Source organism: Microplitis mediator, chromosome 5 (genome assembly GCF_029852145.1).
Source record: "Microplitis mediator isolate UGA2020A chromosome 5, iyMicMedi2.1, whole genome shotgun sequence".
Lineage (NCBI taxonomy): Eukaryota > Metazoa > Arthropoda > Insecta > Hymenoptera > Braconidae > Microplitis > Microplitis mediator.
The window spans coordinates 5,071,522-5,089,565 of record NC_079973.1 but is presented as its reverse complement, the minus strand read 5'-3'; the positions used below and the strand labels follow the sequence as shown (position 1 = coordinate 5,089,565).

General features: G+C 40.5%; 1 protein-coding gene and 1 long non-coding RNA gene across 9 annotated transcripts in view; one reads left to right on the top strand and one right to left on the bottom strand.

The window, feature by feature from the left end:
- LOC130667427 (protein split ends-like) overlaps window positions 1-18,044 on the bottom strand; it is a 94,161-nt gene that overhangs the window by 7,286 nt on the left and 68,831 nt on the right. For 2 of the 4 annotated variants that reach the window (XM_057468988.1, XM_057468989.1), the window contains exons 3-6: window positions 13,073-13,533; window positions 12,127-12,932; window positions 11,523-11,995; window positions 113-11,405 (exon numbers count right to left, since the gene is read on the bottom strand). In XM_057468988.1, coding sequence (XP_057324971.1) covers window positions 113-11,405; window positions 11,523-11,995; window positions 12,127-12,932; window positions 13,073-13,533 — 13,033 coding nt within the window. The remainder of the gene's footprint in view (window positions 1-112; window positions 11,406-11,522; window positions 11,996-12,126; window positions 12,933-13,072; window positions 13,534-18,044) is intronic. The other 2 variants (XM_057468990.1, XM_057468991.1) reach the window with 2 other exon arrangements.
- On the top strand, window positions 14,338-18,025 carry LOC130667431 (uncharacterized). 5 transcript variants are annotated; one of them, XR_008989845.1, is made up of 7 exons: window positions 14,351-15,649; window positions 15,941-16,056; window positions 16,236-16,455; window positions 16,553-16,643; window positions 16,706-16,812; window positions 16,965-17,233; window positions 17,426-18,025. It is a non-coding gene; the product is annotated as an uncharacterized LOC130667431 (long non-coding RNA). The 5 variants fall into 5 exon arrangements; XR_008989842.1 differs by having other exon boundaries at window positions 14,338-15,649; window positions 15,941-16,455; XR_008989844.1 differs by having other exon boundaries at window positions 14,361-16,056.

Genomic DNA, 18,044 nt, shown 5'->3' with positions numbered 1-18,044 from the left:
GCAAAGTTAATTTAAACCCCATCAATAAATAACTAAATTAATTAATTAATCAATCAATTAATTAATTAGCATTAATAAATAAACAGTTATTTAAAAATTTAAAAACACTTACCAATGCTGGTTCATAGGGAACGCCAACTGGAACACGACCTGGACTGGCATTTGGTACCATAATGCAACCAGACATTGAAACTTCAACCTTGGGTGGTTCCATTCCAGCGATTTGTGGTTTTGCTGACACAGGTCTTGAGCAACTCGCTACTGATACAACAGCCTGTGCTCCAATAATGTGAGGCTGAGTAGGCGGACTTGCAACTCCTCCACTCATTATCGTCGGCACGACTGCTTGGAGCAAATGAGCTTTTGGATTCGGTAGATGACTTTGTCCATTTATGCCTTTAAGATTCGTCGGCTGAGATACTGGATTGTGGATCCGCTGGACTGGTGTCGTCGCAACGTTACTTGGGTGGACATTTATTCCCATTTTTTGCTGCATGTTGACAATTGTCGGCGCTTGCTGCTGCTGCTGCTGATGTTGCTGTTGTTTAGCAGCTTGCAGAAGATGCTGCTTAGGATTAGGCGGGATGTTTGAACTATTCAGTACAGGTGACATTGGTTGTCCAGGCTTGCCATTAGCACTGTTGATTTGAATCTGCTGTTTAGCACGTGGACTCAGACTAGGGGAAGCAACTCTGCCTGGGGGAATTTGTAACCGCAATCCCTGGAGAGCTTGGTTAGGTTGTTTTATGATATTCTGTACCACTGGCTGAGTTGGCATTGGAGTCATCATCGGTTTGGAGACGACTATTTGCTGAGCAACTGGAGTACTTGCTAATTTGCTTGGATTTAGCACGTGCGCCTTCAGACTAGTCGGCTTACACTGCGTTGTTGTTATCTGAGGCTGTGTAACCACCAGATTTGTTGGTGGAGTAGTCAAGACTGGAGTTGATACAGCCGGTGGTGTTATGGTTGACTGAATGACTGCTGAAGACGTCACTTGGACAGCTGGAGCTGGAGCTTGAGATTTTGTTATCACACTTGGCTGGGGCTTTGATGGTTGGCTCAAATCCGCGGGTTCTAGACTAGGCGCCGTAACTTCAGGTCCGGGTACGGGTTTAGGTTTAGCTTTAGCTTTGGCTTCTTCAGTGACAGGTCGTGGGTGCAAAGCTGATGGTACCTGTGGTGCTGGCGGATATTTATCAGCAGCAGATTTAATGTCGGCTGTTGTTGTCCGAGTTTCGATCATGCTTCGAGGAATATTTTGAATTTGTCCGGATGCCGTTGAAACTGGTATATATTGACCCTCTTCAGATTCTCTCATGGGTATGAGCATTCCCGTGACCGGATCAATCAGAGTCATTGGTTCTAATGTTGATGATTTTTGTACCAATGAAGGTTGCAATGGTTTAGCTGGCTCCTGTTTGATGACATTGTCAGCAATAGTAGCAGCAACCTTGGCTGCATCAGTTGTTTCATTGGTTGTGTCACGCGTTGTTGCTGCTGTCGTTGTTGGAACTGGTGCTGACACTGGTGTTGGTGCTGGTGCTGATGCTAACGTAGGTGGTGATGTTGCTGGCGCTGCTGGTGTCACTACTGCACTCGTTATCAAATCTTTACTTTTTTCTTCGCCACTGTCTTCATTATTCTCCGAAGTTCTACGCGATGTTCTGCGACCGCCACGTGATTTTCTGGTCTCCATTATCGTGAGCTGTGGCTGCAGTGGTTTCGAACCGTTGTTATGTCTGGTACTTCTTCGTGTCGCATGAACACCAGCAGCAAGTAGAGCCTTGTTAGCAGCTGATCCACGCACAACATCTTCAATGGTATCATCAACAGTCGATCTACTCCCGTCTTTCTCTGCCAATCGTTTAGACTTGCGGGTATTTGTTGCAGGCGAGACAAATTCTTCAGCAGCAACTTCTTTGACAGCTGCTACAGGTTGAGGTGCTGGAACATTAGGTCCAGCTGCAACAGTAGGTCCAGGTGATTTTATTGTGAGAATAAGTCTTGGACGACCGGCGTTGTCTTCTTCACTGTCATCATGGAACTCATAGACATCTGCTGGTAATTTATTCTTTTCTTGTTTACTATTACGTGGCGTACGACCCCCACGTTTACCGGAAGTCGTTGTTCTATTTACACGTCGTGCTGACACTCCGCCACGACCACCACCACGACGAGTTTTAGATCTTACGCGACGAGAGCGCGTAGACTCAACTTCGCAAGTTTCCACTCCTTCGTCTTGATCATCATTAGTTGAAAAATCTTTCTTGCTGTCACCTTCAGTTGACTCGGTGTCAGGCCAATCCTCGCTCTTGCTGGTATCCTGAGGTTCGCCATTTGTCTCTTGGTCATGATGACTGTCTTCCTCGTCATGGGTCTCGTTGTCATTACCCTCGCCGTCGCACAGCGCATCGACCGTTTTTATTACGCTCTCAATATTGACTTCTTTAGCTGACCAGTAATCGCTGTCTTCTTTACTGTCTGCTGGATCTTCCCGCGCGTTGTCAATAGCCAGAGGGTCGTTACTTGATTCTCGTGCCTCATCAGCAATATCTTCTTCGTCTTCCTCAACCTTTGGCGCCTCGTCTTCCTCATCGCGTTTTATTTCTTTCGGAGTTTCAGTGACTGCCTGAGCCTCAACTTTAGGCACCACAGGCTCTGATAAATTAACCGGAGCAACAGACGTCACTGCTTCAGTTTTTTCAGTATCAAATTTATCTGGTTTTGTTTTAACCTCAATGACATCAGACAGACGTTCAACTTGGACTGGTTTATTATCTTGTTCTTGTTTAATCTTAGGAAGATCAATGACACTAGACTTGTCTTCTTGTTTCAGCACATCGTGAGATTGAGATGATGGTAAATTACTAGATATAAATTTAGTTGGTTGGACGGTTGATAAATTTTCTATTGGTTCTATTTTATTTTTTGTAATATCCGTAAATCTTTCTTGACGTTCTGGTAAATGTTCAGGTGTCTTAGACGGTTGATGTTGGTGTTGCTGTTGCTGCGGCTGCTGCTGCTGCTGCTGTAATTGTTGTGGTGAAGACACAGGAACACATGTAGAAATAGACGTAACATTTGCCGTTGAAACACGAGTGGTCAGTGATTGCGAGACTGTTGACACGAGAGGTATGTGTGGTTTTACAAGTAAGACTCCTTGTGATATTGGTGGTATTGGTTGTCGCTGCTGCTGTTGTTGAGCAGGTGAGGGTCCAACTGGTTGATGAATTTGCTGAGCAACAGTAGTCAGTACTTTATCATGTGAAGGTTGTGAAAATTGCTGGCTGACAATTGGTACAACGGTTTTAATTAATGGTTGATTAGGTTGCGAAACAGTCGTTGGTACCAGTGAATGAACCACTGACTTGTGAACCAAATGCTGACCATGTGCAACAATAACTGGACTCGGTGCTGACGTATGAGGCGGGTGAGTTGTCAGTAAATGAACACTCGTTAGCTCTTGTTTTTGTTTTGGTGACAGCATATCACTTTCCACACTATTGGTGTTAGACGGTAACTGTTTCTGGTGTCTTGGTGACAAGACGACACTCTCGACAGTAGAAATAGATGACTTAGAGATCGCTGGAGTTGATGTACTCGCACTTATTTCTATTTTAGCAGTCTCGGGAATGAAAGTCGGCGGTTGGTTGGGTGATGGAACCTTCGGTGACGTCGACGCTTTGTTTGTTGGCTCAGGTATGATAGCCGGTGACAGTTTGGGTTCGTCTAATCGTTGTGGTGACTCATTAAGATGAGCTGGTATTAGTGTCTCTATAACAGATTTACCGCCAAATGCCATTGAATCTCGCGGTTTACCAGACTCTCGAGGTATTCCCGATACGAGCGGCGGTACTGGCATGTAAGGACGCGGTGGAATATTTAATGTCAATGGTGGAAGACCACCACGTGGATAACTTGGTGCCAGTGCTCGCATTCCCGGTGCGTGTTGTATAACCGGTTGCTGGGTTGCTGCCGTCGAGTAAATGTGCTGTGACGGTATATCCGATGGTCGATGAGTCGTCAATGGCACACTGACGGGAATTCTCGAGGATGTTGTCGAAGATGTTTTGATACCGTGAGAAAGATGTGAACTCATTGGTATATTTCTCGACCACTGACCGTTTGGAGACAAGGGCGTTTGAGATACACGCGATGATGGCTGCTGCGATGGTATCGCTGATGACGATCGTGACTGAGCTACAAGAGACGATGGTACTGTTGTTGGTGGTGCTGTTACCGATGGCGAGGATGCCGTCGTAACTGCGACCGACATTCTAGGAGGTGTTTGCCGTAACGGCGGTACCATTTGACTCTGGAGTGCAACCGGTAATCTCTGGTAAAGAGGCTGCTGCTGAGCTGAAGTCACCGGAGGAGGTCGTGGACTCGCTGCTGATAATCTCGGCGCTTCGCTGATTATTGGCAAACTACAAGGCATCGGTTGTTTGTATTGACCTGATGGAGATGGTGGGGATTTGACTGCCAAGACCTCGTGACCTACAAATGATCTGTCTTTTTTATTCGCTTCCGTATTATTATCTGTGGTCTCGGTTTGCGGAGACGGATTTATCACGGGCTTGTGGTCTTCTGGCCACGAATGAGAGATAACTGATGATGATACCGGAGGTTGTGGACTTGGTGATCTTACTGACACAGGTGCAGTTGCTGGTGTACAATTTGCTGTACTCTTTTCTGTTGTTGGTGTCATCGTTGTTGTTGTCGTAGTTGTTGTTGTTGTTGATGGTGTTGTTGCAATTGTTGTAGTTGTCGTTGTTGCAATAATTGGCTGCTGCTGCTGTTTATTAACTGGTGATTTGTAGAATGATGGAATATCTGGTGTCTTTGGTGGCTGAGTCAAATCGAATGACTCATAATTAGGGTCTTCTTCAGTGTCAGTATCTATCTGCAAGTCATGCTCACTCTGAGGTGTGTCGGGTTTCAAATCCGCATCGGTTTCAGCGCCAGTTGATGCATTGAGACTTTCAACAGCTTGCTGCATTTCCTCGACGTCTTCTTGAGGCGGTGCGTCTGACGGTGGTACACTTGCCCCGTCACCTTCTGGCTCTTCTTCATCGCCCTCGTAAGAAAAGTCTTCCGTAGAGCCGCCGAATGTTTCTTCGAGCAGAGCAGCCACTGCGTCTTCAGTCTCTTCTTGCGAAATAACAACTCGCGGTTTATCTTCAACTTGCGGTGGCGGGGTAACAGGAGCTGGTACTTCTGGTTCATGATTACCTGCGCCAGATAGCCGACCACTTTCACGTTCTTCGGGTTCCGAAATACTTTTGACAGCATTCTCGTGAATTTTTTCGTCGATATCCATACCAAAGCCAGGGATAAATTTGTCCTTTTTCTTGTTGTCTGATTTATTTGACCCGACATTTATCGTCGATGACGTGACAACTGATGTCGTTGATGTTGAAGTTGACGTTGACGTTAATGTTGAAGTCGGAACTAAAGTCAAAGATGGAGTTGAAGTTGGAGGTGAAGTGACAGTAGTCGTAATTGCTGATATTGTCGTTGGATTTTTAGGAATCGGACTGAGAATGGTATCACGTGATACAGGTAACGGTGGTGGTGAAGAGATCGTTTTGCGTGATATCGGGCTGCTAGCACGAGGAGGACTCGGATCAGCTCCCAAGTATGGCAAAGCACCGGCTTTGTCATGATGATGATGATGGTGGTGGTGATGATGGTGATAATCTTTGCGACTGCGTTCCTCCTTAGACTTCTTGCGTTTCTTCTTCTTCTCTTTAACTTTTTCCGGCGCTGTCGTGGGCGTCGACGGCTCAATACTGTCATTGTCGTCAGTAAACCTAAAGACGTCATGGTCATTGCTCTCCATACAGACGACTGCTGGTTTTGGTGACACGGGTAAACCAAGCAAGTTTGCTTCTATTTCACGGCCAGCCTCCGCAAGATCAACGCTATTCTCATCTTCAATTTGATGACGACGTTTCTTTTCAGCTTTACGTCTCACCCTGTCTACATCCAAAATAGGACTGCGTATACCGTCGCTGTCTGAACCGTAGGCATTATTTTCGGATGGTAAATTCCCAAGACGATTGAAGAACGGCGCTGATGGCGCATCATCAACATCATCTGACAGTGGACCAAAAATATCCTCCATACGTTGGGAATCTCTGGCTTCCTGTCGGTTGAGTCTTTTTCTACGAGTTTTCGCTTTATCTTCACTTGTTCTTTCACGTCTTTTATCTTTTTTGTTCCGTTGTTTCTTCTCCGCTCGTATGCGTTCTTCAGTAGCTTCATTAGCAGCTGCTGATCCTGTTGTGACTGATGTTGATGAAGTGACAGACGCAACTGTCGGTGAATCATTAACATGATTAACGCGACAGTCAGTAGAACTGGTGATAATATTTTTATTTTTATGATCATTATTGTCTGGTGATTCAATTTTAATATTAATGCTGCCGTCTTCACTGGAGATGGACAATTTTTGACGTTTCTGTTTCTTTTTGTGTGACTTTTTCCTCGAGTCACGCTGGTGATTATTAACAACTGGATGATTTGATGGAAAGGACACAGCCATACGTTCGTCATCGTCCGAGGATCTTGGCTCTTGTTTAACAGGACGCAAGTTGTTAATTGACGAGGTCTCAGTTGGCGTATGCTTCTCTTCAGTGTCTGCAAACCCAAGGTCAACATCACTCTCGAGAAATCTTTCAGTTTTTATTTTGTGGACTTTGTTATTGAACGAGTCGTCTTCTTCACTTGTATCTGAGTGAATGCGTGAACGTGAGCCTTTACGTGACAGAGATTTGGCACGAGTTGAATCTGATTCAGAAGTACCCTCGTCTTCAGTAAGTGCTTTACTACTGACAGAGTCACCGTCCCAAGAAGTACTTTGTTTCTTTTCTTCTCTTCTGGCACGACTTTGTTTCAACTGCGAAAATTTGTCTTTCAATCTGACCTGTCGTTTTTCCTCCTCGAGTTTTTGCATATTTTTAGTCGATCGTGCTTTGACTTTGTCGTACATACTGATGTAAGCCGGTTCGTCGTCGACAATGTCAAATATCGAGTGTTTCTTGGGCTCGTCGCTGTCAGTGTCTGTGTGCGACGGATGTCGTGTTTGCATTTCGTGGTTTGACGAGTGTCCGTCATCATTGTCGCTGTGTAAATTTATAGAAACATGATGATGTTCACGTTGGGACGAGTCACGATGATGGTGGTGATGGTGATGATGGTGATGATGAGATCCGGTCTGATTATTTGGCGGACTCGAGTCTGTTCTCTTGGCGAGTTCTATTCGCGTAAGAAATTCCTTGTCAAGTTCATGAGAGACACGTGGACTGCGATCACGCTGTTCTTTTTCCATTCGTTCTAATCGATTTCGTTTGCTGCGCTGCTTGTCTTTACTACTACTGCTACCACCACCACCACCACTGCTAGTCACTACATCTCGATTATTTTCTCTATTATCACGACTGTCTCTACTCTCCCTCGACTCACGACTATCGCGGCTATCACGATTTTCACGATTTTCGCGACACTCTTTAATGTCACGACTGGAAGAAATAATATCTTTGCTGGTTAGTTCGCTATTGGCGTGAGACTGCAGTGGTGTTTCTCGACTCTCACGACTGTCTTGGCTCTGAGTTGACGTTGAGGAGTCTTTGCTGTCTCTATTTTCTCTGCTCTCTCGACTTGTGCGATGTGAGTCATTACGATGCTTACGATCTTCCGATCTGCGATTTTGTCGCGGTCTGTCTTTGCTGTCACGCCTGTGCTCAGATATTTTCATTCGCTTGTTGGTGTCATCTTCCTGAGGAGTTTCTTGGGAGGAGCAACGTCGTTTTAAGGTCACGGGAGCGGGAGACGAAGCTTGGTTTTGATTTTGATTGGCCAGATGCTGATGATTTTCAATCGGCTGTCGTCTTGGTTCCCGTTCATCCCGTTCACGTTTGCTGCTGGTGTCTTTATCCTTGTCATCGCGATCACGTCTCTTGGCATGATCGACTTTATCTTTTTCACGCTTCTCCAGATCCTCACGTTCTCTCCTCTCGCGTTTTTCCCTCTCAAGTTTATCTTTCTCCTCTTTTTCTCGCTTTTCTTTCTCCAGTCGTTCGCGCTCTTCTTTTTCTTTCCGCCTCTCACGTTCGAGTCTTTCACGTTCTTCCCTCTCACGTTTGCGCTCACGATCGATTCTTTCTTTCTCTTCACGTCTTCGTTCACGTTCCACCCTTTCACGTTCTTCCTTTTCCCGTTTTTCCAACTCCTCACGTTCTTTTCTAACTCGTTCTTTTTCCTGTTTCTCACGTTCTATTCTAATTTCACGTTCTTTGCGTTCACGTTCTTCCCGATCACGTCGTTCCTGTTTATCTTTTTCTTCACGTTCTTTACGTTCTTTTTCCAAACGTTCTTTTTCCTTTTCACGTTTGTCTTTTTCCCGGGCTTCCACTTCTTCCCGTTCTTTTCTCTCACGTTCTTTTTCTTCACGATCCCTGCGTTCTTTATCCAACCTCTCTTTTTCGCGACGTTCTTCATCTTTTTCACGTCTCTCCCTTTCCTCACGTTCTTTTCTCTCTTGTTTATCGCGATCCTCTTTGTCCCGTCGCTCCTGTCGTTCACGTTCTTCTTTGTCTCGCCTCTCACGTTCCTCTCGTTCTTTACGTTCATAACGAGCTTCTTTACTCTCCTTAATGTCTTTATTGTGGGTGTCTGTCGTCGTTTCATTCGACGATTCAGTTGCCGTAGTAACAATTGACGTTGACGATAATAACAACGAACGTTCATCTTTATCGTCTCGTTCTTTATTACGATTTTTCTCACTATCATTGTCATCTTTTTTATTTTTTCTTGAGCCGTCTTTACTTCGACTGTGCCTCGAATCTCTGCTATCTCTACTACCGCCTTCTTTTCGTTGTCGCACACGTGATGGATCCGTCGTTGACGTTGACGTTGACGTTATTGTTGTTGTTGCTGTTGTTGGAGTTGTTAAAGTTGCCGTTGCCGTTATTACTGTCGTCGACGCGGAAGAAATAGAATTATTATTTGTCACCGACGTCGAATGATTCGTCGACGATGATGAGATTAATGTTTGATGATGATGACGAGTGTCACTACTCGATGTCGTTATCGTTGTTGTTGCAGTGGTGACTAATGCAATTGTACTCATCACTGGATTTGACGATGATACCGGCGCCGGTACTGATGATACCGACGACGACAACGATGTTGACGTCGATAATGATGTAGTTGTACCAGATGACAACGAGGTAGATCCAATGTTACTTGTACGAGTAGTTGACGCACCAAGTGGTTGAGGAATATTACTGCTGATATTACTCGCAGATGTCATTGTACCGAAGCAGCTACTGTTGATACTGGCCGCTGTGCCGCTACCAAATCCCATAGGCAACGAGACGGGTGGTAATTCAGGACTAGCAGTTTTTATTGACGTACCAGGTGTGATAGGAGTCGCAGGTGTTGGATGCACACAGTTGTGTACTGCCGTTCTTGGATCAGTCTTCAGTGATGGTGATACGAGTGTTGTCATTGGAGTGGTACCAGTTGCAACTGTCGTTATGACAGCAGATGACGGAGGCATGACCATGTTTCCAATACTGGAAGATGTTGTACTGCTGGATTGCTGTACCGGCGGATGACTAGGGAATGGATACTGCAAACCAACTTTACCACTACTACACGACCCCTGTACTGTTCCTGTTCCTGCTACTGTTCCTCCTATTCCTACTGCTGCTATTCCTACTCCCGCTGCTCCTACTCCTGCTGCACCGGCCACAGTCACAGTTCCAGTTACAGTTCCAACACTGGGTTTATTACTGGTACTACTACTACTGGTACTACAACTAGCTAATGAAGACGACAAACTCGTGGTACTTATTATTGATGAGGGTATTCCAGTGACACCGGTAAATTCACGTGGTTCATATTTTTCACTGAAATTTTCCAGCCGCTTGGAATCTTCATCAAAGACACTTCTTTTAGCCAGCACTGACTTAACGATGTCCGAAGGTTGGACTTCGTGGAGCTCAAGATCCAAAAACGTCGGACGAAACCTAAATCTTTCAGACACAGTTGCGTCAAATTTAGCCAATGCGTCACTACCAGCAGCACTTAGTGCACGTGAACCTGACCACTTTTCGTATTTCTCATCGAGTGAACGTATTCGCTCTTCAAGACTAGGCGATTGTGGCGCGGTTTCACTGTCCGAACTTGTTGGACTCGGGCTTGGATGACGGGGCGGCGGTGAAGCCGGTGGTTGAGGTGCCGCGTTTGGACTAGGTACCGATGATGACAAACTCACTGCACACGATGGACTTGTTACTTTGGACGCTGGTGCACTAGTTGTTCTTACACAACTACCACTACTAATATTATTATTATTGTTGCTGTTGTTGTTGTTGTTAATATTATTATTATTAACATTATTATTATTACTGTTATTACTAGTATTAACATTAACATTATTATTATTATTATTATTACTATTATTATTATTGTTAATATTATTATTATTATTGCTATTGCTGGTATTATTGTTATTCATCATCTGTGCAGCGAACCTCGGAAGCGGCAAAGAAAGTGGACCTTCTTGACTGCGCTCTCGAAACCTCCTCGGTTCACTTGGAATGATATTTTCCGGTCTTTCGTCAACAAGAGGTGTACCAGGTCGCGAACTGTCATGATGCTCGTGATGTCTACTAGAAGTATCTCGTCGTCTTTTACAGGGACCCGGTCCCCGGCCTTCACAGCTACCGCGTCGGGTGTTATGATGGACGATTATTTTACTATCACTGACCCTCCGTACATCCATACCCTTCCTACCGGAGTGAGAGGTTACGAGAAGCGAAGCTATTTCAGGTTCATCATCGTCACAGAGAATCGCAGATGAACTGTCGAGCTTCGGTCGTTTCTTGGGAGCGAATCCCTCATCGCCGCTGCTGTGACACTCCTCGAGTTGTTCGAGCAAATGCACTCGTTCTTTTTGCAGATGTCGTATGTCTGGTGGTGGTAATAATAGTGAGGATGGTGCTGGAGGTTCGACGCTTGTCACAACACTTTGAATAGCATGACGTCGTGGCGGTGGCAATAAATCATCGTCATTGAGTTTGCTGTCACCGAGGACACTGCTATCGTAGTCGTCGTGGCTCGCACCGCTGCCCTGACTGAATTCATCGTAGCTTCGGAATCTCCTGGACGTTGGCTCCGTATAGTCACCCTCGTAATACGGATCTGCTTGATAGGATCGTCTGCTGGTTCGTGACATTGCAGTGGGATGAGCAGGACTCGCACCAGGTGTACTACCGCCACCGGGAGTACGTGAATAACTCGCTGTCCTCGCTCGTGGTGGTGTTTCGTACCTGGTAAACCTGCTACCTGCATTGGGCACCGTAACAGCTGCTTCGAAACTCCTTTCTCTCCTGTGATTGATTAGAAAAAAAAAAAAAAATGTGAATATGTTTATATATAAAGTTTATTATGGAGGTAAAGATAATTGAGTTGTCTCAGTTGTTAATTGAGCAAAATGTAATACTCACGCAACATCAAATGTCGCCGCAGGTGAGGGTCGAGAGTCCCATGGCTTCTCGCCTGTGACACCTTGCCGTTCAAGATGTTCATAAAATGTCTCTTGACACTCCCTCGAGGCAAAATCAACTTGCAGTCGACGTCCTCTGAGCGATGCGCCTCTCATCTCTTTGACCGCTGTTTGAGCACAATTTATTTGCTCAAAAAATACAAGCGCGTGGCCTCGTTCACGATCAACTACCACTTGATTTATAGGTCCAAATTGGTGGAATTGCATATTCAGGTACTTTTCCGAGACACACTCGCCAATACCATCAACCCAAACGCAAGTTGTCGGCATGGATTTACCAAACCCGAGTTTAATGCGATTCGAGCCAAGGTGCTCGCCGTCCATCGACCTCATTGCCTTAACGACACTACTGATGTCTGAGTACTGACAGAATGCATAACTCGACACAGCTCCTTGTTTCTTAATATCGATTTCCTGGAAACAAAAATAAAAAAAATCAATGTATCAGTGTCAATTCATTGAATATGCAAAACAGAGAGAATAAATTTAATGAACATTAATAACAATGTTTATTAAAAAATATATAAATAAATAAATATACTCACGATTATCTCGCCAAATGGCTCAAAATGTTTCTTGAGCTCCGACGCCGTGACATCTTTCTCCAGATTACCAATAAATAGGGTACGGGTTGCTTTGGGATGATACTCATCCAACTCAGCCTCGTACGGCCTAAACTCGTTGTCCTCGACATCATAACCCTGATAAGGTGCGACTTCTATTTTACATCCGAAGAATAATTTGTCGTGTGATACTTCAAGAGCCTTTTCAACGTCTTCGGGTTTCTTGAAGCAAACAAGCGCATACCTGTCGCCTGCTGCACCAACAACCTTAACCCAAGTAACTTTCCCATGTTTTTTGTACTCATGAAAAAGTCCATCCTTGAGTGAGGTATCGCTACTTCGAGCGGGTAAATTTCTTACGCATATCGCCGACGGCCTCCTGTCTTCCGAGACAGCAGCGTTACCAGTGCGATGAGGCGAACTACCAGGTGAACTGCTGTCACCCGAGGTACTGCCAGCAGAGCTGTTACTTCGGCTACTGCTGCTGCTACCAGATCGACTTGAGCCACTTGGTGAACTGCTACCACTGCGTGATTTTCTTCTCTGTTTTTTGTGCTGTCTCATTGAACCGCTGTTGCCACCAACGCCACTGCCGCTGCTACTGACTCCGCCACCACTGCCGACTCCAACTCCTCCACCACCGCAGCTACTGATGTTTCCAACCCCGACTCCGCTGTTAACTCCACCACCTGACAGAAAAGCAGAGCGTGATGGTATGTCCCACGACGGCCTAATTGACGGCGGGCCAACTAGTTGTGTGGAGAGTGAGTTTATGTTCAGGTGTATGTCTAGCATTCAAGTCATTACATAGGTGTTTTAGTGAATATTGTAATTCAAACATCAGTAAATAAGAGGAAGTAGTTTTTGAATGTAAGAAAAAAAACTAAGGATGATAGAGGGAAATAAAAAAATAGTAAAATAATCTTACCTGATTCTTCTTGGTAATTGTCGGTGGTTGCAGGTGATGGCTGTGGTGGTCCAGTGCTGTACCTCGTGGATCCAGACTCGTAACCAAGCCAAGAAGACATTGAGATAGCACCTCGATGACGTTCTAGATGTGACGAGGGCGGCGGACCGGTGACGTACGAACTTGGACGTGGGTATAACCGTTCCCGCGCCCTGGGCGCCGTCACGTGGTATCCACCAGATGGGGTCGGTCTACTACGGGGTATGTAGCCACCCACTGGATCAACCGTCGACGGGTCGACCGAGTGCTCCACCCGGTTACTTCGTTCCCCCGTGTAGAAATTTCCGTGGGATACACGCGACTCGAAAGTCTCGCTAACTCTCTCGACTCCTCGCTCGCTGACACCGACGTTGACGGCGTTACCTGAGACTCCGCTGCCGACGACGCTGACGCCGACGCTAGTTCCATGATCCTCGGAATTTCTGTTGATACATCAAAATTTATTAATTTTAGTTTTAATTATTATACGTCACTATTGTTATTATTATTTTACTTTGCCATATACGTTCACTTGAAAATGTCTCAAGTAGTCTTTTGTCGTCATTGTAAAACACACATTGTTTTATTTTATCAGTTACTTTACATCCTCTATTGTTCATATGTGAATATTAATTATCAACATTAATGAAATTTTAAATTAATGAGCAGAAATTTATTGTAAAAAAATGAATAAGTACTTGATCTTACTGTAAAAAATTTTTTTGTAAAAATGGCTCCCAAAAACTTTACACGGCCGTCTAGTGTATTATCTACCCGTGTAATTTCAATATGGTGTAATCTACTTTTTTTACCAATTCCGCGTTACTCATTATAATTTTGATTAATGAACAACGAATCGGCTGCCCAATTTCAAAACAGTAACTGACAAAAATGAAATTTTTGAAATATGAATTGAAATGTTTACAATACTGGAACTAAAAATACCAAAAAATAAATTTTTAAAAATTTTTTCTCTTATGTTTTGAAATTTGGTAGCCGAACTGATCATGATACTGAAGTGAACCGACGTCTAATAATTTTTGGATTTTTTTCAAAGTGATAAATTATAAAAAAAAAAGTATTTGAAAAAATGCACTTATAGTTTTTTAAATTTTCTGCATGTGCATATTTTTTTTTTTTTTTTTTTTTTGTAATTGATTTATTGAAAAAAAAATTCAAAAATTTTATTTAGATATTAAATAGTATTTTGAACATTTAAATATTTTTCTTAACGCAAAATTATCATAAATTACACATTTACTTGACGGTGTAAAAGCTGTCACTTCACACCGCCTAAATTTAACGCGATATTTGGTGTAATTTTCACACCATAATTTCACACCTTTACACTACACCAAATCCAAAAATTTTTGACAGTGTAACAAACAATAATTTCATATGATCAACACAATATTTTGTCTTTTATTTTACCAACTGATATCAAGTGATAATAATAATATTTTTCATATCACAATAATATAAAAAATAAATTAAATACCAGTAAATATATACGGCTTAGTTACATAACCCAGACACATTAGTAGAAGCCGTATTAGAGTAATAAGAGTGGTAACTATAATTCAAAGTAAAACCGCTTCATAGAAGTGATGAAGCCTCGTCTAGGTCGCGAAATTTAATACAATTAAATAATACATATATATAAATATACTAAAGCATCAAACTAAGCAAAGTACTATATACTGTCATGTAAAAAATTATTTCCCGATTATTTTTCTCATTCACATTCACATAAATAAGCGTATGGCAAATAGCTTACATTTGCTGGGCAAAACCAATCAACTCGGTTCATTCGTCTTCGACTTTTTAAAATAGTAATCATTTTAAGTTTATTTTCACTTGAGGATACTTGTAAGTTACAGCACATATACGATGATATATAGGTACAACAATACTGTACTGCATTAAACGACATAACGTTGGGAGAACGAGGTACTGGTAACATGTCATCGGTTAGAATAAATAATACCGTCATTTGTTATGTTTTGACGGGATACACGAGTGTTACTGATTGCCAGGTGTATAAAGAATAAAATAATAAAATAAAAAAATAAATGGAAATTGTAATTATCATTTATATAAAAGGGGTTGCATATATATGTGGATGTCAAGTTGTTAACCGATAAAAAGAAATAATAATGATATTAAAAAAGAAGAAGGGTATGATTGTATATTTATATATATATATATGCATATATATTTATGTTATATTAGTACTGACAGACAAGTAATGTATGAAAACAGTCGATTCCAAGGCCACGCGATATGTCCAAGTTGACATGATGCGATAACACATTCACGTGTATGTTATATATAAATATATATATGTGAAATATATCATACATATAACGATACACGTTTTTTTCAGACAGGTATGTTATGTATGTCTTCGGATGATTTGACGAATGTACACGTAATTTTGTCGACAGAGTCAATTCAAATGATGAAGCATTTTTTTTACGATAAATTTAGTTTTTATAAAAATAATAATAGTGATAATGATAGTGATTGAATAGAGGAATTATTTATATATATATAACTGTAAGCCATTAGATAAATTTATACAAATGCTTTAAAACTGCATTAATAAATTAAAAGTTTAAATTTGAAAAAAAAATTTTTATTTTTCAAATCTCTGGAGTCCCGCCAATAGTTCACGAGTATTTTTTTATTTCTATTTTTGTTTTTCTTACTTTTAAAACTCGCTAGACTTATCTCGCATTAACAATTGCGTTTCACTGGATTTTATTATTATATTTTTATTTTATATGACATATTATTTGTTGTTTGTTATTTATAAATTTTATTGTTTTTTTTTTATTTTTCAAACAGTTGAGTCATACACAATTGAAGTAAACACTAAGCAGATAACAGCAGCAATTTACAAAGTTACTGCGACATTGTCAGCACATATACAATATATATATATATACATACATATATGAGTGGTATGAAAATTTAAACAGTATCAAGGTTTTAATTTTCTTTTCTTTTCATCAAAATTTTAATCTCGAAATCTGTTTGTTTAAATTTATTTTAATTCCTCTTGATATTTAAATATTTCTTATATACTTTATATAAATATTTACTCATATCAATAAAGGAATCACCGGATTCGTGCTTGCAGACATACTGACTCTCTATTAAATATTTAAAATGGCAACATCGCATCACGTTACATACAATTGTCATACTATCAAACAGTCGTCACCGTCACGGTCACAAGTATTATACACTAAGGAAATTTATAATGTATAATAATGTCATGTAAGTGAAGACATGTATTACTTTGTCGTTCATGGACCTGTGTGTGCATATACATGATTCCATTGGGGACATACCGACACGTGACTATTTTTTATTATTTTTTTCTGATAGTATTTTAAAAATTTATACCAGTAATAAATTTATTCATGCGTTTTTTTTTTTTTTAAATATCAACAGGGCGCACGTGTATCAAGAAGACGTCAGTGAAGTTATGAAAATTTTCGATGCAGACGTGGATAATTGACGTGGCAGCTAAGAGCGAATTCATGTAATTTTAATTAAAATTTAATTTATTTACTGATCAATTTTAATTTACTTATTTAATTTTAGGAATACTCAAAATAAATCAATAAGAAGAAAAAGGAATTATCCTGATATTTTGACGAAAATTTATCACTTAATCAGTGATTATAATTGATGTGATGATTAATTGTAAGGTAGGTTCTAGTATTAATATAAAGTACAAATAAAATAAATATTGAATATAAATAAATAATCTCTGTGTTAATCTTTAAAAACAAATTACATATTTCTTATCTAAATTATAGGCAATAAAACCTATTACCCATGTAAGAAATTTTTTTTTCAGGTATTACTGTACTTGTTATCAAAAAGTGACAAATGTTTTTAGTCTGTAGTTTATCGCCTCTGTACTACCATTTTTTTACTTAACCATACATATAAATATATGTACTATTTTAATTAGTCTAAAAAATTTTATGATTTATATATTTTATTAGATTAATCCACGGCATAAATTTGAATATATTTAATATCAGGGGATTAATTTATCAGTTTCTTAACGTTAACTCTATATTTATATATAACAACTGTGATATATTTTATTAAAATGTCAATGTAAGTATTACTAAATTTAATATCAAAGTATTATATATATTTTGTATTTTATTTTCTGGTAAAAATGAATCGATCATGAACCGAATGCTTGAGGTAAAAATTAAAAGCTGTCTTATAGGTTATAAATTGTTTAATTAATAATGAATAATGAACTAATTATTGTATTTATAATTACTCACTCTGTAATTATAGAATGATCATCTGCAAAATAATCAACAACTGTTCTAAAACGTGGTTGAATATCAAATTCAAACCAATGCCTATTTTCTTCCCAATCATCGGCACTCTTATTTATATCTAACGAATTATCATCCATGGATTTCAATTTATAACTACATAACAGCACTATTTCTCTTTGTAAATTAAATATTATAATGTCCATATTATTATAACAATTGTATATATATATTTAAATACACGTAATATTTATAACAATCCACGTACATTTCACTATTTCAAATGATAACATTGTCTGTTTTTTTTATCACTACGACATTTTTTTAACTTGTGTTATATATATACATATATACACACATATATGTATGCATTTACGTCTACACTAAATCGTTTAATAAAAAATATATATATATATTAAATAAAATAAAGTTTGTTGCCGAGGGCAAATCATACAGGCAAGAGAAGAAAAGCTAAACGGCTTCTCTTGACATCGACTATAGAGCAATTAAGATAATAATAGTAGTAGGGGAAGACAAAAAAAAATATGGAAGCAATAACCAAACCTGTACATTATTATTGTATTAATGAAATTTAATTAAATGTCATATAAACATATTAATTTATAAAATAACTT